The sequence below is a fragment of the Peromyscus californicus genome, unplaced genomic scaffold (assembly GCF_007827085.1).
Source record: "Peromyscus californicus insignis strain IS unplaced genomic scaffold, ASM782708v3 Scaffold_11__1_contigs__length_118956290, whole genome shotgun sequence".
Taxonomy (NCBI): domain Eukaryota; kingdom Metazoa; phylum Chordata; class Mammalia; order Rodentia; family Cricetidae; genus Peromyscus; species Peromyscus californicus.
In genome coordinates, this window is record NW_026294402.1 from 30,326,834 (window position 1) to 30,353,603 (window position 26,770).

The 26,770-nt window shown below is 49.3% G+C and overlaps 1 protein-coding gene across 6 annotated transcripts in view; it reads left to right on the forward strand.

Moving 5' to 3' along the window:
• Positions 1–26,770, forward strand: part of Kirrel3 (kirre like nephrin family adhesion molecule 3) — a 569,791-nt gene that overhangs the window by 474,681 nt on the left and 68,340 nt on the right. For all 6 annotated transcript variants that reach the window (XM_052756044.1, XM_052756079.1, XM_052756035.1 and 3 more), the window contains one exon: positions 2,799–2,948. In XM_052756044.1, the coding sequence (XP_052612004.1) occupies positions 2,799–2,948 (150 nt within the window). The remainder of the gene's footprint in view (positions 1–2,798; positions 2,949–26,770) is intronic.

Here is a 26,770-nt window from a genome sequence, read left to right on the forward strand (position 1 = left end):
CTACTGGACTCTGTCCCTTACCCCAATACTGTCATGCCAGCTTTGGGGTGCTAAGGACCTGAACTCAGATCCTCACTCTTGCATAGCAAGCACTTTACTCACTGAGCCAAGCAGTCTCCTTAGCCCTGCCGTTTGTACTGAAGTTAGCATGAATAAAGGATAGGGGTGGACGTTGGTAGCTGATACCTTTAATTTCAGCCCTTGGGGAGGTTAGTGTAGAACTGACATAAGTTCAAAGCCAGCCTTAGCTACAGAGGGAGACCCTATGCCGAATACTCAGTATGCAATAGGCATTCTACATAGATTATCCTGTTCTAATCTTCACCCATGAGAGGCCAGCATCGTCCCCAACTTACAAAGCTGAAGCACCAGAACAGAGTGAGGAGGACATAAACTGGGGTTTGAACCTACATGACAGGACGAGAGCCTAGACGCTCTGAGTCTCTGATGCCGTGGAAGGAACTAGAAATTCCTCCGTTGCTCTGCTCCTGTGTGTGTTTTCCAAAGATGCTGCCAATCCTTGAGATAGCATCGCAGCTCGCTGCCTAATTAGGCAAATACAAACAAACCCATCACTGATGTTTTTCCACAGCTCGGGGAGAGTGCGATCCTGCTGCTGATGGCTTTGCAAGACAACAGAAAAACACCATTTCCATCCAAGATGCCTGTGGGAGACAGACCTAATTGCAGAACAGTAGGGGGCAGTGGAAGGGGGTGCTGGAGAGCAGGGTGGCCAGCAGCGTAGAGGCCAGCAGCCTTTGGAAACCCAACCAGCTTCACCTGCCAGGGCCTACTGCCTTTGCCCACCAGAAGGCAGGAAAGTGAGTGAGAGGTGGACAGTGCCCTCCGTGGGTGTAGCTGATCCTTGGCAGCATTTCTGGTCGGCCCTAATCAGCTGTGGAGGTCAAGGTCCTTCAGTGTCATGGTGAGGACAGTATGGTCTCAGTTGTACAAGAGCCCACAGGACTTGTTGAGTGGTGTTCTGGGAGACCATGGCTACCCACCCCACTGACCAGGAGTAGGCACTGATGGGTCCTGGTGCAGTCACCCCCAGGGAGTCCTGCCCCACCTCTCAACCACCCTTAGCTTAGCCAGAGTGGTCTCCGAGGAGAGATGGGAGCCAGGGCAGAGTCCCATGGGGCAAAGGATGAGAGGAAAGCAGAACTCGGGTGAAGGGGTAGAAGGATAGCATCCTGACAGGACACTCTAAGAGGCTTCGAGCCCGAGACCCCAGAGAGAGCAAGGGCCAGTCTATGGCTGTGGCTGAGTCGACGTTTGCATTCAGCCAGCCGGCCACAGCAACTACTGAATGATTCATCATCTTCAAACTTTTAGTTATCTATTATTCATCACCTGTGTGTGTGTACTGAGGCCCCGAATTCCTAAGTGTCCTGAGTGCCTCCTAAGTGCTTAATCAGGCCCTGGGGCTTGGCGGCGGGAGGTAGGAATGCCCAGAAAGGGGCCACTATGGTTCAAGGTGCACAGTGCCCAGCATCTGAAGGGTGAGGCGGCATTCCCATTTCCTGTGTTTCCTTGATCCTTTCCAAGTAAATCCCTTCTTCCTTTTTCATTGTTTCTCTCTTGCTTGGTCCACTCTTTGTGAATCTCAGAGTCAGTCTCTCTCTCTCTCTCTCTCTCTCTCTCTCTCTCTCTCTCTCTCTCTCCTCTCCTCTCCTCTCCTCTCCTCTCCTCTCCTCTCCTCTCCTCTCTTTCCCTCCCTCTCTACCCTCCTCTCCCCTCCCAACTCTTAGCATCTCCTTAGCAAACTCCACTGAATACAGATAGCATTTCCCATAGCCAGGTCTGCCTGCTCAGCATGCCCTATACTTTTGTCTCTATTTTCCTTAGAGCTTAGAATCAACACCAGACACACACACACACACACACACACACACACACACACACACACACACACACACCAACATCCTGGGAAACTATTGCTTTTGTGCTCCTTTACACTGAGATCAAAGACCTGAGCCAGTGCCAGAGGGCTCCCACTGCTGCGACTCTTTATCCCCAGTGCCCACCCCACCACCCCAGCTCCCACTGAGCTAGGAAGGGAAGTGTTACTTCTCTCCTTTTCCTCTGAAAGCCCGGTCATTTTAGCCCGTGAAGTAAATTAGCAATACACAGATGAACAGGGGAAAACATGAGAGTCACCCATAAAGTAAGAGGCTCAAAAAGAGCCTGAAGGTTGGGGCTCTGATAGCACATCGAGCTCTAGGAAATGGTTCATTGGGTAAAGGGGCCTGCCGCTATGCCTGCTGACCTGAGTTCAATCCTTGGGAGCGACATGATAGAAAGAGAGAACTGACTCCCACTAGCTGTCCTCTGCCCTCTGTGTGGGTGGCATATCTGTGTTCACACACAGATAAAGAAACAAAAACAACTGAAAAGAGAGAAAAGGAATTAAAAAAATAAACAAGAGCTTGGGGTTTGGGGGGGTGCGTGGCCCTGTAAACTAGGAAGGAAGCAGTGAGGAAGCCACTCAGAGGAAGTCTTGTCATATAAATAGTTTCCTGTGTTCAGTCACCAGAAGGCTACCTGAGGTCTGCTCTGTCCAGGACAGGTATTAGATCCCCTAGCCCATCTTCCAGAAAGATCTCTCTTTGTCAGAAGGGAAGACGTCAGACAGGAAGACTTCTGCCTGAGCCACAATTCACTAGACGGACATTTCCTTTTTCAAGAGAGTTTTGGGAGCCAGACTATCTAAGAGGGTCACAACATCTCCAAATAGGGCCCTGGAAATTGGCACCGGGACTGTTTTGAGCTCTCATACCTTCCTGCTTTCTCCCCAGGTTACCCCCAGTACCTGGTGGTAGGAAACCACCTGTCAGGAGAGCATCACCTGAAGATCCTGAGGGCTGAACTGCAGGATGATGCCGTGTATGAATGCCAGGCCATCCAGGCTGCCATCAGGTCCCGCCCTGCACGCCTCACAGTCCTGGGTGAGTCACTGCCATACAAACATGCAGGGATTACACAAGGACTCTGGGAAACACCAAGGGCTTGGCTACTGAGTGGTCCTTTGGACAAAGTTGGTGCAGGAAGGCTCTCCACTGGATATCATCCCATCTGCCCTTCCCGCTTCTGCTCTCTCCTCTTTCTCCCCATCCACAGGGGACAGAAAAAGACCCCCACCTTAGCAAATCATACTGCCACCACCTGTCAGTGTCCTAGCCAGTGTGTTCGGCTGCACACTGGCGAGCAGAGGAGGCTCCTGGGTGCTCTGTGGTGCAAATGAGGCCAGGCCCGCGATGGCAATGCAAAGTCAGAGGAGAATATGACACAGTCTGAACGCCCTTTCTCCAAAGCTGACCTCCAAAGGGGCCAGACAAGCTCTGTACGCCCTGACCGCTCTTAAGAATGAGCCTCGTGGGTTGGGGATTTAGCTCAGTGGTAGAGCACTTACCTAGCAAGCGCAAGGCCCTGGGTTCGATCCTCAGCTCAAAAAAAAAAAAAAAAAAAGAATGAGCCTCAAGTTTGATCCTCCATGACTTCAGTGTCCATAGGGATCACCAACGACCCTTGTTCCAGACCTTTCCCACCCCTGCATTCCCTTGGAATCCTGGTTCTCTCTGGTCATTCCAATGAGATTTCATTTCAGGACCTTATTCTAACTGCTTTCCCCCTTGGTCTTTGTTTCAAATGTCCCTGAGACAGCCCTCCTGACGAGGTCCCCACTTCCTCAATGGGACAGACCTGCCCGAGGATGCAGTGGGGATTTACTCAGTAGCTCCTTAAGCTTCCCAGTTTTGATTAAGAGTTCGGCCCTGTCACCTCCTTCCTCTGGTCAGGTTTTCCAGAGATGGGAACTGTGAGAAAACGGTTTGCACATAAATGATCATCATTCACAGTAGCAGAGAAGCTCCCAGCAGCTCTCAAAGCTCCCCCAGACTGGATCAGGGATTGTTATCCCAGGTGAGAAACTGAGGCTCAGAGAAACAAAAGGCCTAGACCAGCATCCCCCTGCCTGAGCTCCTTGTTCCACCTCCCTGGCCCCATAAGGTTTCATCTCTGCCAGGCACATGTGGATGAATCCTGGGCAGGCAAGTGAGGAAAGCCCCGGCCTGGCCTTGGCAGGCTCCTGGCAGCTGCTATGGGGCTCTGGTGACAGGGTCGGCAGCTGGGACACTGCTCATGCTCTGAGATGAAATATTTAAGAGCGTGTCGGGTTATCTTCAGATCTACACAGCTAAACACAAGGGGTGCATGATTCCAAGGGCAGCAGCAGACAGGCCGCAGAGGACCATTTAGCAGCTTGCAGCTCGGCCTAGGCTGAGGCTGGGAGGGGGAGCTTCGGAACCTCACCCACCTCCAACCTGGGAGCCTGCTCTTCCTGGCAGGGAAGACGTGGGAAAGATGCTTTCTGTGAAATAGGTGGGCTGGGGGATGGGGCCAGGCAGGGGGTGCTTTAGAGGACAGACCAGGACACTACAGCAAGCAGTAGCCACTTTCCTTTCCCCCTTGAGATGGAGCTAAGTTGAGAAAGGGTCTGCAGTTCATTGTAGGGTTGAGAGGGGGAGATGGGGAAGACTTGGACCAGGCATGTTTCCTGATTTGGGCGTCGACTGCAAACCGGCAGAACACATCTGCCAAGTGATGCTGTAGGATGTTCGCCTTCAGAGCCCCTGTCCTCAGAAAACCCTCCTCTGCTCCCTCACACCCCGCCATGAGGCAGCTAGAGAATGCTCTGACGCCGTGCAGGAACTAAAGCAGGACACCACCTTGTCCTCAAGGTATAGAAGACTCACCGTCGGAGCCCAACCACGTAAGCCTCCTTGCTCCCTACTATCTCAGCTAATCAGCAAAGTATGCTGTATTGAAATTCCAGATTATTCCAGGTGCTTTACTGATAACCTCATGGAGAGACTCAGAGAGGCAAAGGCATGGACAGAGGTCACACAGCTTGATTAACATTTAAAATCAATTCCACGTTTCCAGCTCCAGACCAACGCTCTTTGCCCAGGCTTCTGCTCCCAAATGCCAGCAGAATGTCATCTGTCCACCTGGTTAAAAGCCAGGCTTCTCAGAAGAGGGCCTCAGGATTCAATCTGAACAGAACAGACCCAAATTTGTTTTGGGGTCACCTCTAAAAGACATCCACTCTTCTCTCTGCATCTGTCAAGGCCTTGGCCTGGCATTGTGCCTGGGTTTGTACGGGTGAGGTGTTTATTCAAGCCTAGAGGTCAGATGGAAGACTGACTGGTTATAGAGGCCCCATCAGGAAAGGAAGCTTGAGCTGGCATCTCCTACATCAGCCATTCTCCTAAGTAAACTGGATTTGGACACGAAGAGGCTGGCAGGCTCTGCCCACAGGCCTCCTTGATGCCTTGAGGCTCCACATTCCCGGCCTCGGCTGTTTTCTGCAGATGAAGAATTCCCTCTTCCCCACCCCAGGGAGTCTGAGGGCCTCTCCCAGTCTTGTAGATTGCCTCTAGTCCAGCAGGACTCCACCTGGCTAAGTTTCCACAGGTGTATATCCCTTCCTACTACCCCTAACTGGAAGCCAAACTGGTCACTGAAAAGGGCTCCTGGTCTGGGGATGAGACAGATATAATGGCTGTTATGGACTCTTAAGGTTATTAAGGCCGATTTCCTTCCCAACCAACCAAGACCCTCCACCTGCTATGCTGTGACATCTCAGCCCACGAAAGTGTCTAGGCCAGTTCCCCAAGGAGGGCAGCCTTCCCTGTGTTCCAGGAATAGGAGAGCTTCCTAATTTACTCTGTATTTGCCTGAGATAGATTTTTAATTAAATAAAGTAAGAGCTTGATTAGAACCTGCAGAAGATGTGAGGGCAGAATCAGATGGTATTCCGGCAAAATCGCAAAGCAAACACTCTGGCTGGAACACAGGGGAGCCCCGGGAGGTCTTCCATCAAAGCGCCAAGTGAGGAGGGCAAATACGAGAGATTATATAGCCAGCAGATGTGCACTGTTAAAATATGCATCTGCCAGCAGTGTGCTCAAAGAAGCCGGGGGGCCAGCTCTCCAAGCCTGCATGGCTCCGGGGAGGGTATGGGGACCGAACCGGCAGCCAAGCCTAGAGTCACAGACACATTAATTAGTGTTGTGTTTCCAGCACTCAGAAGCAATCAGACAAGAAGCAACTGAGCAGAGCTCTCGCTACCCTGGGAGGCAGAGGAGACAGGAGCCAGAGGATGAGGGGAAGGTGGGGAATGAATTGAGCCTATGAAGCCAAGCCCCCCAGACAAGGACGCTGTAATCCTGGTTGTGGTCAGCTTGAGTTCCCTCAACAATCCAGCCAGCTGCCAAGGGCTATGTTTGACTCAACTCACATCAAAACAGAGATCTTTCCAGATACAAATCAACTCAGGAAGTCTTGCTATTGAGGAAAGGGCCTCAGACTTAAAGTCAGCTGTGTGACCCTGACACCGTTACCCCACCTCTCTGGATCCCAGTTTCTTGGTGGTGACTAAAGAAATGATGTCTAAGAATTGTTCGGCTCCCAAAAGGCCTTATTTCCAGCCAGGAGTCCAATATGCCACATCAACTATTTTAGGAAAATGGGCCATTCCCCACTGGAGCCAAGCTCCAAGTGATGCCTGAGGCTGAGCAGGTACCTGATCGTGATGCCTCAGACAGCAGCCCACCTTGAAGATGGGCACAGCACCTCACAAAGTCTCACCAGGCCTTGGGCCAGGCTTCCCTACATACCCAGTTTTCACACACTTGTAGCCATCTCTGCAGCAGCTCAGCTTAGATGAACACTACAACCCCCCCAACACACATACACACACACACACACACACACACACACACACACACACACACACACATCAAGAGCTCAGGGTCTATAGGGCGCCATTGCTCTTGATCTTTCCAAATGCCAGAAGACTCAGGTAGTAAAAACTGGGAGGAGCCAAAGAGGAAGTAGAGGACACAAATTTGATCAAGACATGTTTCCTGAATGCCTTTCATTTCTAGATGTTCAAGATTCCTCAGTAAGTGGAAGATAAAGCCATCCCTGGCCTGGTGAAGCTTGCATTTAGCAGGGTATAATGACAGCTGGCAAATGACAATCAGATTGAGCAAGTAAACTGTGTCCTTCGCACGTCCCATGGTAATAAGTGCCACGGAAAAGGAGCAATAGAGCTGGGGAAGGAAAGTCAGAAGGGGGAAGAAGGGTTGGATGCCAGACCAGTTACTAAAAGGGCTTTGCGCCGGCTGCTCTTCCCAGGTCCTCTTCCTCCCAACCCAGTCTAATGTTGACTCTGCAGTCTTTGAGGATCCCATTATTAATCAGATGTCCTAACTGAACATGAATTATTTAGGATGGAAGCTAAGTCAGTTCAGATAAAGAGGGCATCTTTTACAATGATGCCAAGCCCCCGACACAGAGAGGGCACACAGATACACTCCTTAGTTAGTTTTCCCACTGAATGGGCAGCAACTCTGTGTTAGTCACTGCTCTCGCTGCTGTGACAAAGTCACAGACAGACTCGACTTAACTTCCGGAGGATTTATGTTAGCCTAGGGCTCAAGGGATAAGGTATAGCAGCTGAGACCAGTTCTGTCCAAGCCTTAAGTGTCATTGGCCAACTTTCCTCATACCCCACTGTGGGTCAGAAGTAGAGAGATGGATGAATGCTGATGCTCAGCTCTCTTTTGCCTTTTATTCCGTTTATTGTCTGGTCCCCTATCCCATGGATGCTGCCACCCCATTCAGGCTGGGTCTTTCCTCCTCGGTTGATCCTGTCTGGAAATACTCTCACACACATGCCCAGAGGTGTGATTCCTAGGGGGGTCTAAAGCAGTCAAGTTGGCAATGAAAATTAGCCAGCACAGGCTCCCAGTTCTCAACTCCCAGACTATAGATGGGTACGGAGAGGAGCTGTGCATAACGTGAGCACTTCAGTCATGGATGTAGAGCTAATATGGTGCTGAAGAGTGCAGGCTTCTAGATGATTCTGAGTCTAGGTACCTGTTGGGACCAATCCACCCTGAGCAACTTGACATAAAATGGCGAGGATGCAGAGGTAGTTGAAGCATTTTGGAGACGTGGAGGAGAATTTGTCTCCGTAGAACAGAACCCAGGATCCCTGCCATGGCCCACAAGGTCCCTGAAGTGTGCCATCTTCCTTCTCTCAAGCATAACCACACCACCCATTAGCCCCAACCACCTGCTCCACTCACGGTGCCTCGGAGCCTGCCTCCAGCCCTGCCTACAACCCTTCATGTCGCTTCCCTTGGCTAACTCCTGCCCGTCTAACAAGGTATGCTTCAGGCATCACCTCCTCTAGGAAGACTTTCCTGAAGGTCACACATCCTGACTATTGTTCCTTCTGCTGTCTGTGGGCTCCATGACAGCATGATGTGTTGAGAGTGACTGTTTTCTGTCTGCTTCTCCCATGGAGTCTGTCATGAGCATCTAGCAATCTTCATCCCTGGCCTGGGAGTACACACTGGGTGCTCAATGAATGTCCATCATGGCAATTAAAGCAACAGGGCTTGGGGACAACTAGAGGAAGGACAGTAAAAGCAGACAGCAGTGCCAAGCACACATGAGGGTTATATGGTATAGTGTGGCATGGTGTTATATGGTATGGAAGTGCGTCATGTGGTTGGTGTTGTATGACATGTGTGATATGGTGTTGTGTGGCTTAGTGTCGGGTAATAGTATATGGTGTGGTGTTATATGATGTTGTGCGGTGTGGTGTTGAGCAATATTATGTGGTGTGGTATTATGTGTTGTATGGTGTGATATTCTGTGACACGGTATTGTGTTGCATAGTATTGTGTGATACAGTGTATTGTGGTATAGTGTTGTGTGGTGTGATGTTGTAACATGATAGAGTATTATGTTGTGTGATGTGTTTTGTGGTGTGGTGGTGTGTGTTGGTGTTGTATAGTGTAGCATTTCGTGGTATGGTAATGTGTAGTATGACGGTGTATGGTTTTGTGTGGTGTAGTGTCAAATGGTATTGTGCTATGTGGGATAGTAGTATGGTATGGTGTCACGTAGTTGTATAACGTGATGTGGTGGTACCTAGTGCTCTGTTATGTAGTCTGGTGTGGCATGGCATGGGGTGGCATTGTGTTGTGTGGTATGTTGGATACTACTTAGAGAGGCACTACATAGCCTCTGTTGGTTTAGAGCGCAAACTCTGGAAGCCAGATTGCCTGCACTTAGAACTTGGCTGTACTCCTTTACCAGTAGAGTAACCTGATCACATTACTCAACTTCTTGTGCCTGCATATAAAGTGGGAGACATCACCACAGTGCCTTCATGGTGACAAGAATGATTCAATGAAACAGCATATGCAAGCATGTCTCAAAATAGTGCCCGATATACAGCAAGACATAAAAGCATATGGCTGTCATTATATTAGCTGGTTCTATCACTGATATTACCGTTCAGGGCCCAGAATCACCAGCCAGCAGCCGTCCTTCCCAAAGCACCAGCTTCTGGCCTCAGGAACCTTGTTTACACAGACAGCAGGCAGGAAGCTGGATTCCCGGAGGCCCCTCCCAGGCACATGCAGGGAAGACAAGCAGAATTGATTCCTTATCTTCTTATTAAGCCTGTTTAGCCTGGGCTGTGGCCTGGTCTTAGGTGCTGTATCTCATTTGGGCTGTGTGTCTGTTTCCTGCCACATTCATTACCCTCAATCACCCCCAAATAGGGGCAGCAAACAGGCCAGAGATGAGAGAGGAGAGTGAGAAAAACATCCTTATCTTCCAAAGTTCCATATGGGAGCCAGGCTCAGCCAGGCTCCACCCATCTCCCATCTCCTGTCCATGCCACAGGACATCGGGTCCTTCCCTCTCTACTGTGCCCTTCTGGATGGTCCAACCACACTCAATGTCACCTCCTTCCCTCTCTTTAGCCACCACACACACCCTTCTTCCTAGCCTTAGTCATCTTACCTACCCCTCAGGCGATAAAGTGAACACAACAAAATCTATGGAGTTGCCAAATTGACTGAAAGTGTCTCTCTTCTAAATTTGAAGTCTTGGGCTTTGGGGGGGGGCAGTGATCTCAGAGATCTCCAGTTGAGTTCCACGCCACCCTGAGTATCTGCACCACAGTTCATGGGGGCCGAGGGAGATGAGGGTGCTCCTGGGTTCAACGGAGCTGGTCTGCCGAGTTGGGTCGCTCTAGAGACTCCTTCACTCTGTGACATCCTTCATTTCTATGGACATTGGGCCCCTCCCTCGCTAGGCCATCTGTCATGGAGAGAAGTGAGAAACAAAGCAGGGAATGAGGCCTAGGGAGCCATTAGGGGTTGAGGCAAACCTGAGGCTTCCATTCCCTGCCCACACACAGGGCAGACAGCAGAGGCAGGCAGGCTCCTCTTCAAGAGTTGGAAAGTCAGTGGCCTGGAAGCCTGACGCTGCCCGTCTAGGGGCTCACTATTTAAAGCTGGAGGTAGCATCCCACACGGACCTCCCCTCGGCTTCTCGAGCTTTCAAAACTAGGACACAGGAAGGCAGGGAGATTCTTAGGAGCCCAGTTAGGATCTGCTGAACACACAAGGCACTCAGCCACCTGCTCTGAGACCCCACAAGCCTTAGTACTTCCCACCCACCCACTCCCAGTGCCCCCACTCCATCTCCAGGGAACTGAGGCCCACCAGGTCATCCCCCATGTAGTCCTAAAGAGTGATACCACTAGCCGGGCGGTGGTGGCGCACGCCTTTAATCCCAGCACTCGGGAGGCAGAGGCAGGCGGATCTCTGTGAGTTCGAGGCCAGCCTGGTCTACAGCTCGAGATCCAGGAAAGGCGCAAAGCTACACAGAGAAACCCTGTCTCGAAAAACCAAAAAAAAAAAAAAAAGAGTGATACCACCATACCCAGAGCAGTGGCAACTCTCCAGGTCCCATGTAAGAGGTGGGGTCTAGCCTGGGACTCAAAAATCACATATTGCTGCCCCCAGCCCTGCCACTGCCCAGCATGAGTTATGGGATTGTGGTGTTTGGCAGCAGCTCTGGCCACTTTCTCCCTGGTAAAACCAAGAGCTGGAAAGGTGAAGTGGAAATCCGTCCCACAGTTTACCTGTGGTTTTCCCATAACCACTCTCGGTTTGGGGTCCACACAAAGGGCATTGTTCCCTGAGTCCCTCTTCTGAGAGCAAGGATAATATGTCCTTCTGCTGTTTTAGCCAAGCGTGACCCTGAGTGATGCTGAGCACGCTCTCCTACTCAGCAAGTGTCACACCTTAGAGATCTGCAAAAATCAGGACCAAATCCTCTGGTGTCTGTAGTCAGTGGAAGACTGGCAGCTCCATGGCTTCGGTGTGCAACACAGGCCCCTTTCCCTCAACCTTCAGGTGTCAAGTGCCTGCAGAAAACCCTGGTCTACCCTATCTTTTTGGGGGCTAGTTCCCTGGTCTAGGTTGCTTCTAGTATCCAGGCAAGCTTCATAATGCAAAAACAAGAAAGCTACCTCTGCCCTGGTACCCTGCTAGACTCCTTGTTCAGGAAGTCCAGATAGCTACCAGCCATTTGAAAGGGTTTGTGTTCGCACCTATAACCACACACATAGACACCTTGGTCTCTGAACTAATGCATTGGTGTATACATGGGTACACAGGTGCACCTACACACAGGCCATAAGAGTGTAGCTAAATCATCTGTGTCCACCTGGAAAAGCATGAGGATGTGGATCAAAGGAATCAGTGACTTAGGAAATGGACAGCTTCTTGTGAGTTGACCAAGGTATCCACTGGTACCCCACGTCAGCCCCAGAGAAGAAAGGGACAGTTAGAGTGTCATTCCACCAGCGTGAGCCCTCTTCTCTATTGATTCCCCCAGTGACAAATGAAATGCAGACAGGAGTGGGGCAGGGATGCCAGGCCACCCATGAGTGAATTGCCCCTTTCCTGTCCTGGCATCCCTGATGTCAATCTCGGAACTCTGTCTGAGCCAGCCCAGGGTAAGTCTAAAAAGACTGAGTTGGACAGGGAGCCCTCTAAGGGCTAAAAATAGCTCATCACTGCTCTGCTCTGACCTCAGCCCAGGCCCGAGATGAGGCTTTCATGGCAAATTATGGATTTAAAACCGGCAATGAATCCCCATTACAGCATGAAATGAGAAAGGAAAGCACTGCCGAACAGAAGCCTTCCCTTGGCTGAGGGAGGGTGGGGCTTCGGGAAAGGTTTAGAGGCAAAGTCACAAGCCCACACATCCCACTCTACGAGCAGACTCATAGAGGTCACAGACAAGGTGAGGGGGAACCTGGGGAAGTGGGCAGTGCCCCATGCCTAAGGGATGGGGGTTCACCACTCCACACCAGGCCAGAAAACCCCAGAGGCAGAGGGTGCAATGCCCTGTGGCCAGGAGCCAGGTCCAGACAGTGATAGATTTGGGGGGGGGGGGGGCGCGCGCGGGGGGGGAAGCAGGTGTGCATATGAACTTGTATGTACTCACCAACTTAATTAGGCTGGCTAACCATGAGCTTCCAGGGACCCACCTGTTTCTTCCTCCAATCCTCTCACCCCAGAGCTGGGGCTACAGATGTTCATGCCCAGCTGTTTATGTAGTTCCTGGAGATTTGATCTCAGGTCCTCAAGCCTACACAGGATACTTTACCAACTGAACCAACTCTCCTGTCTCCACTGATTAATGTTATGCAAGAAAGAAAGATGCCATGCTGTGAGTGGAGAGGAAGCTCAGTGGTTAAGAATAATGGTTCTTGCAGAGGTCCTAGGCTGTCCCCAAAACCTCCATGGCAGTTTACAACCCTGTGTAGCTCCAGTTCCAGGGGATGTGGCGCCCTCTTCTGGTCTCTACAGACACCAAGCTCACACACAGTTCACGAAATACATTCATGAAGGCAAAACAGTCACACATAAAATTTTTTAACTAAAACAAGTCTTGCTGCTTCTGGAGTGGGGATGGCCACAGCTCTGCTACTGTATCGCTTCAATTGGTCCAGCCATAGGCGTGTGGGTATCTATGCCTTTCCAAGCTTCCCAGGAATCAGTGTAGTCCCTGAAGCTATCTTCCTCATCCCATCCTTACAGGCTCTAGAGATGGGAGATGCAACCAGGAATTCTCTATTCTGCTTCAGTGTGTGTGTGTGCACGCACGCGCACACAACCAATATTGCGAATCGTTAGCAGGCCCAGCTGACCCTCATGTGCCCCTCCATATCCAGCCTTCAGCTATTTATTCTCCCTATGGTACACTGACCTAGAGGCACCAGAAGAATTGTCATCACTCTGAGAGGAGACACATAAGAACAGCTGCAAGAGCATTGTGAGGCCAGTATACCCTGATCGACACAGACCCAAACCTCGGCCCAGGCATGTAAAGGCATAAGGCATATGCTGTGTGCACAATTAAAAGAAGAGGAATAAGGGCTGGGAAGATGGCTCCATGGTTAAATGCTAGCTGTGCAGGTGTGGGGACCAAAGGCTGATCCCCAGGATCCATGTAAATGCTGAGCGAGAGTGTTATCTCACCCGTAATTCCAGCCTCGGAAAGCAGAGACGGGATTCCCCACAAGTTGGCTAGTAAAACTAGCCATATCAGTGAGCTCTGGGTTTGATTGAGAGACCCTGCCTCATTGAATATGGTTGAAGAGCAGAGAGATCTAGAATAATTCCCAGCATCAACCTCGGGCCTCCATATGTACATACTCTCACATGTCCATATACCTATACACATGTGTGCCTGCCCACAGGCAAACACACATGGAAAAAATGGAAAATAATAAGTAGGGAAGTTTATGTTGCTACAGAGAAGACTCTGTAGGAGGAGAGGCTCCCTCTCAAATCTTTGAAGAAGGAAAATAGGTTCACTTCATGGAGCTCAAGTGTGGAACCAGGCTGGGTAGGATGTGTTTTATCTTAGCAATTAAAACTGAGAGCCTGAGCTCAGTGAAGTGGTAAGCCCTCTGTCTCTTGGAGTATTCAAGCAGACACTGAGTTTCCCACGTGCCTGGTTCTAGAGGCACGAAATAAATTTATCCGCAGTTGTGATGATTTTATTGTGGGACGGAGCTCCGGGAATTGGTGTCCTGAGGGAGGGGACAATACAGAGAAGACCTGGAATCGTTGTCAAGATGTTCCTTTCTAGCCAGTGTCCCCTCAACACAGCGTGCCATGGCTCCACAGAGAGAACTCCCACTGCAGGGGGAATATTAGCCCAGATCAAAAGTCAGTGACAATGTAGAGACACAGTGCTACCTCCAGGGTGGTAGCCTTGTCACAAGGGGGGTCACAGACAGTAGACGTCATTGGCTAACAATCAAACCCTGGGTAGCTTGAAACCCTGTTGACAACATCTTGGTGTGCCATGGGAATGTCAGCATAAGGACTGATAAAAGGGGAGGCGGGGCCTAATATGACCTTCCTAATATCAACCTCACGCCATGCACACCAGCGGCAAAAACAACTCAGCATCCGGAGAACATGCCGAAAGGTCCAGGCAATGGTAGTGAAGCACAGCCTCCTCCCAGGAGGAAGTCCACATGAATCCAAGCTCGACCGTCATCATGTATGCGATTTAATAAGGAACAGGAAGGGCTTCTCACCTAGGTGAAGGGCAAGGTGAGACTCAAGGAAGAAAAGGTGTATGCCAGGATGGTACAGACATAACAACATGTCACAGCAGGGAAGCAGTTTCATCAGAGCTGAGATACCCATCCTTTTTTTTTTTTTTTTTTTTTTGGTTTTTCGAGACAGGGTTTCTCTGTGTAGCTTTGCGCCTTTACCTGGGACTCACTTGGTAGCCCAGGCTGGCCTCGAACTCACAGAGATCCGCCTGGCTCTGCCTCCCGAGTGCTAGGATTAAAGGCGTGCGCCACCACCGCCCGGCGAGATACCCATCCTTTAGACACTGGCATTTACCCACAAGTTCTGGTCATCAGACCAGATAACTGACTGATAAGGACAGGGATGGGACCTAGCTTCAGACCTCCATCCCCAAGTCTAATAGTCCCAGACCTAAGGAAGCTGTCCCTGAATATGTGCCATTGGGCGCATCATCTGTTCACAGAAATGGCAGCGTATCAGCTGGTTCTGAGTGGAGAAGAAAAAAAAAAAGAAGACAACTCCAGTTAGTTCCTCTGTGTGTCTGCCAGTGCCCCATTAGTCCACATGTGAGCATTTACTTACCCTCCTGCCAACTCTATCGGGCAGGCCCATGTCACCAGAGAGGCCCATTACCATGCCCAAGCTCACATAAGAAAGTTAAAGAGCCAGAATCTGAACTGGCCCTTTGCAGGTCTGCTCAGAGTCACAGCTGCCTGTCTCTCACGTACAATCATGGACGGTGGGCTGGTCTCCATTTGGCCTCTGGGAACTACAGAAGCCTGTCAGAACCCTATGGCATCTCAGGGTCCAAGGAGTCAGAGTTTTGAACTGGATGGTCAACTAGAGGCTCCAGAAAGCCCTTCCTGGCAGGCCGTGTCCCTCAGGGCACCTTGGAAGCAAGGTGGCCTACCACATCCACTTTCCATCCCATTGCGATTGCTCATGGCTGCTTTCCTTTCTCTTGCCCCATCACTCAAGCTTGGACGCTGCCCTGACTATGTGGAGCAGGTTTTTCTGGGAGATCAGTTCACAGGCCAGGGAAGCCGCACACAGCTGCCCGCTTCTCACAATAATAAACAGCTGAGCCCTGCAACCTGAGAAGACTGACTTCCAAAACACTTGCATTTTCACAAGGCGATCAGGATGTTTATAAGCGTTCATATAAAAGAAGAACTTCCCACATGTAATTACATCAGGAAAGGTTGAGAGATCATCCAGGTGACAGCTTCAGTGGTGGAGATGAGAAGGAAGGGTGAGGGTCACATACCTTCCCCCAGAAGAGCAGGCTCTGCTCCAACCCAGAGGACCACTTTTCACACCCTCTGAGCTCTTTCTCCCACACAGTCACTAGGATACTGGAGATAACCCATTTTACAGATGGGTCAACTGAGGCCAGCGAGGACAAGAAATACAGAAAAGCCTCTGCCTCTCAGAGTTCTCTCTCCACAAAAGTATCTGAAATTATTGCATCTGTATATAGGTTTTTTTCCCCTTGTTCTTATTCCCTAAATAATACTGTGTAATGGGTGTCCACATGGCATTTACATTGTATCCAGCATCATGACTGGTCTACAGAGGATACACAGGACATGAGAGGATGTACATAGGATATATATGATTATCATGTCATTTCATATAATGGGCATGAGCACCCATAGATTTTGATATCCAAGAGAGCCTTTTTGTCAAACATATTCCCAACTAGTCTATTCTTTTTGGTGTTGCTGAATTACCTTCTTAATCCCATCTTCAAATTGCTCATTGCTAGTATATAGAAATACAGTTGGCTTTGTATGGATGGAGTCACATGTCGATAAACTCCTTCATCTGCTAGAAGCGCATTTAACGTGCCTGAGCTGCCAAACATCCTCACTTAGCCACATGGTGCGTTGTAGAACAACAGAGGCTTACCTTCATTACCATGAGGCTGCTTGGAAACTGTGGCTCACTGCCCAGCCTCATGAGGGTGTGGGACCACACCCAGGAAAAGACAACAACTCAAAATGCACTTTGCCCTGGATGCATGTTGCTTTCACACCTTCATAAATTGAAAAAAATATCATTAGTTGAATCATCATACTGTAAGCCTGGGACCATCTGCGAATGGATCTTGGATCCCATAACCCTGCTAACTATTTTTCATTTCTGATCTAATTGGTCTTTCTCTGAATTCTATATGATTTCTGCATACAGAATCATTTTGTCTGCACGTAAAGACTGTTTAATTCTTTCCCGTTCTGCAGCCTTTTGTCCTCACTGTACCTTTTGTACGAGGCACAACTTCCAGTCCAAAGCTGAACACAAGTAGTAAGCACACACTCTAGCTCGGTTTCCAAGATTAGAGGAAAGCATCTCACCACACTGTACAACGCCAGCTGAACGGTTTCCATCAACGCTGTGAATCGGTTTGAAGTACCCATATGTTCTACTTTGTTAAGATGGTTTCTTACTTAATTTTTAACTGACATACAAAGCGGTGCGTGTTCGTAGGGTACAACGTGACACTTCAAACCATGTGTCTGTTATGCAGCAATCAAACCAAGATAATTAGCCTATCCACCACCTCAAATATTCAGAATGTCTTGGTGGTGAGACTCCTTGGTATCCCCTGGTCTAGCTATCTTAAAATGCATATGATGGCATTGCTAACCATGGTCACTGTACCGTGTAACATGACACCAGAACTTATCTGTCCTGTCAAATTATAACTTAGTACCAACCGACTACTCTGTTCAGAGTCTTTATCTTAAATAGTGTCAGATCTTGTGACATGCTTTTCTGCTTTCTTGACATGATCATATGGAGTTCATTCCTTACTCTATTAATATGTTCTGTTAATTGGATTTCAACTACCCAACACCCTTAAATTCTCAGAACTCAAGCATCCTATTGGGTCACTGTGTGTGGTGTTTATGTTGCTGCTGTCAGTTTGCTGATGCTTTGTTGAGTGGTTTTTGTCTACACTCGTGATGGACAACATCCCCGAGTTCCCTTTTCTTGTAATATCCTCGCCTGTCTTTAGGATTCAGATACTTACTGGTCTTGTAGAATGAGTTGCAAGGATTCCCTTTTCTATTTCCTGGAATGTTCTGTGGAATATTCTAGTTGCTAGAATTCATCAGTAAAGTGATCTAAATCCAGGACTGTCTTTATGGGAAGGCTTTCCTTAATAATTCAATTTCTCTATTTGATCTGGTCAACTCTATGGAACTGTGGATCCACAGAAAGTTAGCCGTGGATCTTGGAGCCAGATCCCTCCTTGAGAAAAGCAGAGTCACAGAAGGGTTCTTAACAGAGGAGCAACAGAGTCTGACACACTTTAAAAGACTCCCCACTACTGGGTTGGGACCAGACTGTAGGAGACAAGGGAAAGAGACCTATGGAGAGGCTGCTACCATCACGGGAGATCAGGACGGCAGTGGAGGTAAAGAGCTGATATTCACATAAAGGGACTTAATCTGTTGCCAAGTTTCTTCCACGGGCCTTTAAGCTCCATAAAATGGGATGCAAAATTCAGAATGCTTGTGAGCATTTCAGGGACAGGCTCCACATTTTCACCCCTTAAAATTTAAGAATGATTGTTTCAGAGTCTACGATTGGTCTAGAATCTAGACCAATGTGTTGGTCAGTCCAGGCTGCTGTAACAAACACCAGGCTGTGAGTGGCTTAATTATTTTTTTCTGCACAGTTCTGAAGTTGGTCTTCATACTAAGAGCAGAGCCCCAGCAGAGTCTGTTGTTGTTTTTGCTCTTTTGGGGGGCCTGCCACCCAGCTCCCAAATAAATCACACAGAGGCTTATTCTTAATTATGAATGCCCAGCTTTAGCTTGGCTTGTTTCTAGCCAGCTTTCCTTAACTCAAATTATCCCATCTACCTTTTGCCTCTGGGCTTTTCCTTCTTCTCTTACTTCTGTAAATCTTACTCTTACTCCATGGCATGCTGTGTAGCTGGGTGGCTGGTCCTGGGGTCCCCATCCTTCTCTAGCTCCTTCCCTTCTCCTCCCAGAGTTCTCCTTCTATTTATCCTCTCTGCCTGCCAGCCCCACCTTTCCTTTCTCCTGCCTCGCTATTGGCCAGTTCTTTATTAGACCATCAGGTGTTTTACACAGGCACAGTAACACAGCTTCACAGAGTTAAACAAATGCCACCCAAACAAAAGTAACGCATCTTAAAATAATACTCTACAACAAGGGTCAGGTTGACTGAGCACTTGCTTTGGGTCCCCATTCATCCTTCCTGGGGGCATGCCCACAGACAGGGAATCCCTCTTCTTTTATTAGGGACACTAATGCCATTGGGAGAGTACTACTCTTATGACATCATCTAACTCAAATTTCTTGTGAAATGCCTTATTTGTAAACATTATTTCAGTGAGGGTTGGAATTTCAGCATCTATGGCCATACCACCCTGAATAAGCCAGATCTCATCTGATCTCAGAGGCTAAGCATGGTTGAGCCTCATTAGTACTTGGATGGAAGAATTTTATCATATGAGTTGAGGTTCAAGGGATCCATAGACATTCAGCCCATAGCAGCCCACCTCTGCATTTTGGGGAAAGTGTGACTTGGAAAGGTTGAGTTACTGCCCCCACCTCCACCTAGCTAAGTAGATATAAAGCCAGATCTGCTCAAGAGCTGTGTGCACGGTAGTGGGAAAATGCCTCATGGGATGCACAATCAGAACCCCTCCACCTAAACCAGCGGTTCTCAACCTGTGGATCGAAACCCCTTTGGCAAACCTCTCCCTCTCCAAAACTATTTACATTATGATTAGTAACAGTAGCAAATTACAGTTATGAAGTAGCAATAAAAATAATTTTATTGTTGGGGGAGGGCTCACCACAACATGAAGAACTGGGGTCACCGCATTAGAAAGGTAGAAAACACTGGCCTAGACCACTTGGGTGCAGAGACAGCATGTGTGCCAACGTGGCTCCTCTTCCAGCTTCTAGTGCCCACCTGCCTCCTCAACCAGGATCCCACCTCAGTGTTCCTGTCACCTGTACAGCTGCTGTCATCCTTTTCCATTGCCTCTGGTCCCTCCAGGAGCCACTGGCACCAAACCCCACCCTCTCCTAGAAGATCTAAGAGCAGGCCCGTCACCAGCCCGGCTCCCTTTGTGCTCAATGGCTTAGCAAAGCAGTCGCTTATCTGCCTATGAGAATGAGAGCCCTTGGTTATCATCTATGTGGCAATCTTATCTAAACAGATTCAGGTGGCAAGAACAAGGGAGAAAAATAATTAAAGGGGAAGCAGGTGAAATGTTGACATTATTATTACTTAAGTGCTGCAAAGCTTTTAGTTCGTGTGTTTATACTGGTGACACCAATTCGGTGGGGAGGGAAGGGATCAGCTGGGACGATTATCTAAGCTGCACACACGCTCACCCCACCGTCTCACTGCCTATAAATCTTATTAAACAGCTTCCATTGGCAAGACAGAAAAATAATTAAGGCAAAGGTGAGTGAAATGTTGACGTTATTACTGTAATGCAACGGCCTGTTTGGCTTGTTCGCCAATGAAATGCAATGGAAGGAAATCAGTTTGCAAGATTACCTTTCTGAGGTGCGAAAGGGAGCGTCTGCGCTCAGAGCAGACAACAGTGACAGGCCAGGAACATTTCCAACCCTGTGCCATCTCTTAGGAGCCTTTAAGCCCACAATTTACCTTTTGACTGTGTTCTATTTTCTCACAAATCCTTTATTTCCCACTTACTTAGTGACTAGAGACACCACACCAAAAAGGAAAAAAGGGAGACTGATTCTCCAGTCGCTGGTCTTAAAAATCCATAACAGAAAACGGTTCTCCGGGGGAGAAGGTTTTAACACTCACTGGGAACCAGGGCTTAATTGAATTACTTTCCCTCCAAGGTGTGCCCACCTAGAGGCAATGACTCCTTCTGCCTGCACACATCTCAGCCTGCCAGGGGGCAAGAAGGGGGTCATCAAGACAGCCCCAGGCTCATATTGAACATTCTAGGACTCCGTCTCTCCCATAGACACGCAGGTCGGGTATCAGGCATATCCTGTACTGGGCAGCAGGGGTTTGCAGCTGAGTCACCCACCCATAGCCTCGCTTTCAGAGTGAGTGGGGACTGTTTGAATTGGCTGACCCCAGCTTCATGAGCCGCAGCTGGCAGCTAGCAGGCCCGAGAGCAAGCTCAAAGACGGGGCTGGTTAGCTCCTGGAGTGCCACTGGGGTTTTTTACAATTATTGCCAACATTAAAAATTCCGGAGCTTTTGTGTGAAAATTTGGATCTCTGGTATCTCTTGCAAAGCCTTGGCAGAGGCTGCCAAGTTTGCCTGTGTGGCAGCCATCATGCAATGTCTGGTCCTTTTAACAGAATGTGACCTTCTAGTCCCCTCCCACCCCTCACCGTGGCTCATCTCTCCTATAAGATGCATACATGTCACCAAGTTAAGACGGTACCCCTGACCTCATCCACCCCAAAGGAGAACCACCCTTCAGAGGGGTTACGCTGTGGGTGAGGGATACACTGAGAACAGAGAAGGAAAAAGAAATGAGAGGTGGCAGAAACAAGTGGTGCCCTCTTGTGCCAGGGAGGTGGCAAGGGCAGGCTTTAAAGAGGTTGTAGGTGAGGTATGAACACGACCGGAATTTGGACAAATTAATCAAATTGTCATGGGTGAGTAGGCACGAGTTTCTTCCCACTAACAGCTGTTCTGGTTTAAAGAGCCCAGAATTTGGAACTGAACTTCCTGAATCCATGTAGCATATATGTAAGAAGGACCCAGAAGTGGGTCCCACCTGCTTCATGTGAGGCTTCACCTTCCCTGGAGGAGGAAGAGTGATTTGTGGACCATGCATGGAGATACGAACAAGAACACATCTGGAAATGTACCTACAGATCTGCCTATCTGTTCCTGTCGCCCTCACACCCCACCACAAGCCTGCTCAGCCTCTAAGACCCACCTGTCTCCTCCACCGATGCAAAGATAAAGGAAAGCCATGAGCTTTAGGACCATACCCAGCCATCCACCCTCGGGCCAGAGCCAGGCTAGCGCCACAGTTTCACCACCAAGCTGGCATCTGCAGTCTCTGCAGTTCCCTAGGAGTCCACAGGGAAGAGACAAGCAGGGGAGGCTCCTGCTGAGACCCAATAGTAGCTTTGTGCTAGAAACGCCCTGCCCTGGACACAGGCTCATGGTCAGGAAGTAAGGCCCAGAGGAAAAGGCAGATCTGAGAAAGTTAAAAGATATTTCCCTCAAAGGTAGCAGATGCCAGAAGGAAAAGGTTATGAATTGGGGTCTGTGTGTAGATTCAAACAGATACACGCATGCACAGAACTGGCCACAACCAGCCCATAGGTTCTAAATGAGGTAAAGTTATATACCTACACTCCTGACATAGCCCAGGAGGGTGTTCCCTGATACTCTTACATTCTGGTTAAAGGAGCTCATGAGATCAACATGCCCACACCACCACAGAGGAGAAAAAAAAATTAGCAAGAAAGAAAAATGTAGCCTGTGGATTTTGTTCTCAAACAAAGCAAAGTGAGTCATTGGTCTAACTGGTGCCCAGGCTCCCCTGTCACCAAAAAGACTTGGGGTCTAGCCCTTTCATGCGGCTGCAGCAGGGAGTTCTCCAAGGGCTACCAGCTGAGCTGCACTGTCCACTGCGGTAGCCACGGGCCACAAATAGCTCCTTAAATTTAAGTGCGAATTAACTCAAATTAAGCTTAAAATGTAGCCCCTCCATTGCACTAGCCTTGTTCAGTGCTGAAAAGCCCAGATGGCTTTGGCAAGACCGGTTTAGGTGGGATTTAAGCTTTCCTGACTCCTCCAGTGAAATCCTATTTAATCATACCACAGCAAGCCAATAGCTTCAATGATGACACAGGCTTGGGAGCTGGGCCCGAGGAGACCGAGGTGGCCCAAAGCTTTTGCACCAATGCCAGAATGCAGTTGGTGGATAGCAGCTTCTCACTGACTCATGTTTCATCCGTCATTCTCCGGGTCTTTGTTAAATGCCTACCGCGTGCGTTGTATCAGATGAGATGGAGGGATGCAGAGGGAGTCAAACACCCTCTGTGCCCTTAGGAGCTTTCTTCCTGAGGGGAGGAAGAAGCCATGTAACCATGTGATGTCACAGGAGACTGAAGAGCATCTTGAATTGTGCGTACAAAATGCTAAGGATGCATCATTTCTGCTAAGGAAAGCTGGGAAGTCTTGGGAAGGTAGCGGCTTATGAACCCTCCCCGAATGGGATGAGAAGGACTTAATGGCTAGAGGATAAAAACATTTCATAGTGCCATGAACAAAGGCCCAGCTAGCAAACACCACTGTGTTTGAGGGTGTTTGGCAAAGAGACATGAGGAAGTTCAGTGGATGCCTGATGGAGAATCAGAGGGAAGGGCCTTGAGCCATGCTAAAGATTCTGAACCATGCAGGCAGTGAGGAGCCATGGCTGTTGTCTAAAGGAAGCCTCATTCTGGAGATTCAGTGGTCTCCAGAAGGGTCTGTACAGGGAGCAGGGCCTGGATATGAAGGCAGAAAGTGTTGGTTAATTAGATCCTGGTCTGCAGAAGTAGGACAGCCCCAAGTTTACAAATGCTTGCTAGAGGCGGAAGACAGAGGCAGTCCTGGAGCAAGAGGCACTAAACAGTGGGGGAGAGCCCTCCCCTCCGTTTTTGTCGGGGAGTCCACAGCAATGCTTTTAACCCGGTTGAGTCCAGCAGTGACTATAGAGGTAATTGCCTCATGCTGTGTTGTGCTATGTACAGTTTCTTTGATGTTCTCAAAGTTCCCAAGCCTCTGTGTCCTGAGCCCCTGTACAGTGGCATTGGTGGAGGGACTCAGTGGCCACTGTAGAGGAGAAGACCTCACTCCAGGCCTAGAGAGAGAGAAAGCATGTCTGGTGGGGCCTGAAAACATGGACATTCACCTTACCAGATCAGTTCCCTGAGCTGCTCCTCTGGGTCTGTCTCCTTCGCTTGCCAGAAGGTCGGGGATGAAATATGAGGTGGCGCTATCCTCACAGGCCCCTTGCTCCATGGCACTCAGCATGCCCCGGAGACCATTAGCACCTCTCAGGGAATATTTAACTGAAAACAATTTCTAGTCGGGATCTGTTATAATTACTAATTAGATCTGATTATAATTATCTTTCTCTGCCATCCCTTACCTGACACACGGGGTAGCGTGATGCCTGGCAACAATTAGCAGCGAGTCTTTCCTGATACACTGGATGATTAGAAACACAATTGCAGGGTCGGGGGGAAGAGCTTGGCTTATTAAAGGGAGGCCGCTGTTTACCGAGGAATGTTGTGAGCAAATTAGATTAAATTAATGAGGAGAAACTTGGAGAGAGGAGATGGGCTCTTTTTTTTTTTTCCTTTTTGTCTCTGCTGATGACATCATTTGGGGGTTGAAGCTCAGTTCCTCTTTATGGTCTCCTTCTGTAACCCACCGCAGGCTCTTGAGGTGTGATGGCACCATCACTCAGGTAGCCCAGGCAGGAGCAGTACAATACAATGGACCACATAAGTAAACTTACTCACTGTGTGACATTGGACAAGTGGCTTACACTCTCTGAGCCCTAGCTTCTATGTTTGTGTGTGAAGGAAGACAGTATGAACTAGATGCCATAGCCAGTTGTCTACAGGGTCTCTGGGAGGGTGAGGAGAGGGCTCTGTATATAAAATATACCAGTGGCCTACAAGCTCGCTGGGGGCAGAGGCCATATCTAGGCATTTTGCAGTCTCTGGGTTCAGTCCCAAGACTGACAGAATGGTAAACTGAAGGAAGAATTGCAATAAGCCCCTACTCCAGGACATTAAGGGGTTTCCCCCTCTCCAAGGGCAGCAGGTACACAAGAAACCCAAGTCAAGATGGGCCATGCCCCAGCAGGCACACCCCCTGTGCATGCCAGTGAGGCTTCCCCAGTAAATTAAACAAGGGACTTTTCCATTAGTGTTCGCTGTAAAGAGGGAAAGCCGGAAGCCTGCTGGCATCCAGGGAAAGTCAGCTCACCTCACTAACCCTGAGCATCTCTGTCCATAAAGATTTCTGCGTAGACTCTGAGCAATCGCTGAGGCGTGAAGGATAGATCTGGCCACTTTGGGGACAGGGCCATGTGGCTCTTGCGTTGTCAAGTTGGCTACTGTCCTGACAGATACGAGAGAGCCAAATTACTTGCTCCCACCCCCAGATCTCCAGAAAGGTCTTTGACTTGTGTACTGGTGGCTGGCACACAGAAAGCCAATCCCTCTGCCATTTCAATGAGAAGCAAGACACACATGTATGCATGCACACACAAGGAGCTTACCAGAAAGAGAGAGGCAGGAGAGAGACAGGCAGACAGCAGGAAGACAGGGCAACAGACTGACTGACAACTGACTGACTGACGACTGACTGACTCTGAGACTGTTGGCCTAGTCTAACTGTGAAGTATCCTTGCTGTCACATGCAAAAGGGACCAGGGTCATCCGAAAACCCATTTTCCTTGCCTGTTTGGTGCCTATGCTAGGAGACATCACAATCACAGCCGGGGTGGCTGGGCAGGGTCTGGACCATGCTGAATAGTGTCTCCAACACGTGGCTTTAGGGTTATGTCTTAGTTACTTTTCTATTGCTGTGATAAACACCTGACCAAGGCGACTCATGAAAGAAAACATTTCATTTGGGACTCACAGTTTCAGAGACCATCATGGCGGAGAGCATGATAGCAGGCAGGAAGGCATGGGGCTGGAGCAATAGCTGTGAGCTCACACCTTGGACTCAACCATGAGGCAGAGAAAATTAACTGGAAATGAATGGCATGGGCTTGTGAAACCTCAAAGCCCACCCCTCAACGATGCATCTCCTCCAACAAGGCCACACCTCCTAATCCTTCCCAAACAGCTCTACCAACTGGGGACCAAGTATTCAAATATATGAACCGATGGAGGCCCTCTCATTCAAACCATCACAGGGTACCTGAGTCTTGCTTGGCTGCTTAGGGCTCCAAAGATCATGTACAATTCCCACTCACAAACTCCACAGAGCTTGAGCAGTTGTCTGTAATGCATCTGAACCAGTGTTTTCTCTCAATGTAGACATGTGCTCCAGTGAAGGAGAAGGTCCTGCAGAACAGAGTAGGGTTTTACCTCAGCCCTTCTCCCATCAGCCCTCTGAGTATGACCATCCCAGCTCTGCCCTTTCTAACATGTGATCTGCCTTGGTGACTTCCCATCCACATCATCTTGTCACCAGAAAACAAACATGGACATTGTGAGCCCCACACCTCATGCTTGCCCTCTCAGTGACTGGGGTCTTGGGGAAGGCAGAAGCAAGTCCAAGATGGCAGGCACCCCAACCTCTACTAGGCCCTGGGAGCCAGGAGTTAACTAGCCAGGAGCCAGTTAACATGCAAAGGTCCCACACTCAACTATGATCTTGGCTGGTCAGACCAGCACCCCCATATTGCCTCCCAGGTTCTCAGGAACCAACTTACAGAGATGACACACTCAGAATCGTGGATCCCCAAAAACATCGGACCTGCAGAGCCTTGAGGACCAGGCAGCATAGAAGCAGAGCATCTCCCCTCCCGCAGGAGTGTGTGTCTACCTCAATACCTGCCCACACCTGCAACCTCAGTGCCCCAAGTGCCTGCACCAGGCTGGCAGCCTCTTCTCTCCGTGTTTACACCTAACTCAGATTCTTCCACATGAGACACGACTCTCCCTCACCTAGTCCCACCCACCAGCACCACAGGTACCCTTCTGGCCTCAGCCTGCCTCTTCCAGCTTCCCTGGCCTCGAGAAGAGCATATGCCTGCTGTTCCCTATGACACTTACTTAAGTGGTTTCACACTTACTCTGGGAATCTGTCCCCCAGCTGGACAGCGTCCTCTGTAATCAAGGACCATGATCCTTTGTCCTCTATATTTCCAAGGGCCAGTGTTGCCTAGCCAACTATAGTCCCCAGTGAGGATCATTGAACAAATGAATGATCTCTTTGGTCACCTACAGACTAAGGGAACCTTAGCCTCAACAGCAATACCCTGTGTGCTCTGGAACCTAAAGCTGGCCCCTTGTGTGGAAAACTCCAGTAAATCTTGGGGAAAGGACTGAAAGGCTCAGCCAGGAAGGGTCTTGATCACCTGCACCAGCTGCACCTGCCCCACCCCCCAGCCTCACACAGCCTTTCTACGCCTCAGTTTTATCATCTGAAAAGGATGAGCATAATGACAGCTGCCCATCCGAAAGGGTTGCTATGAAACAGGTGAGGGCTGAGCATGAACATGTGAACACGCTTTATGA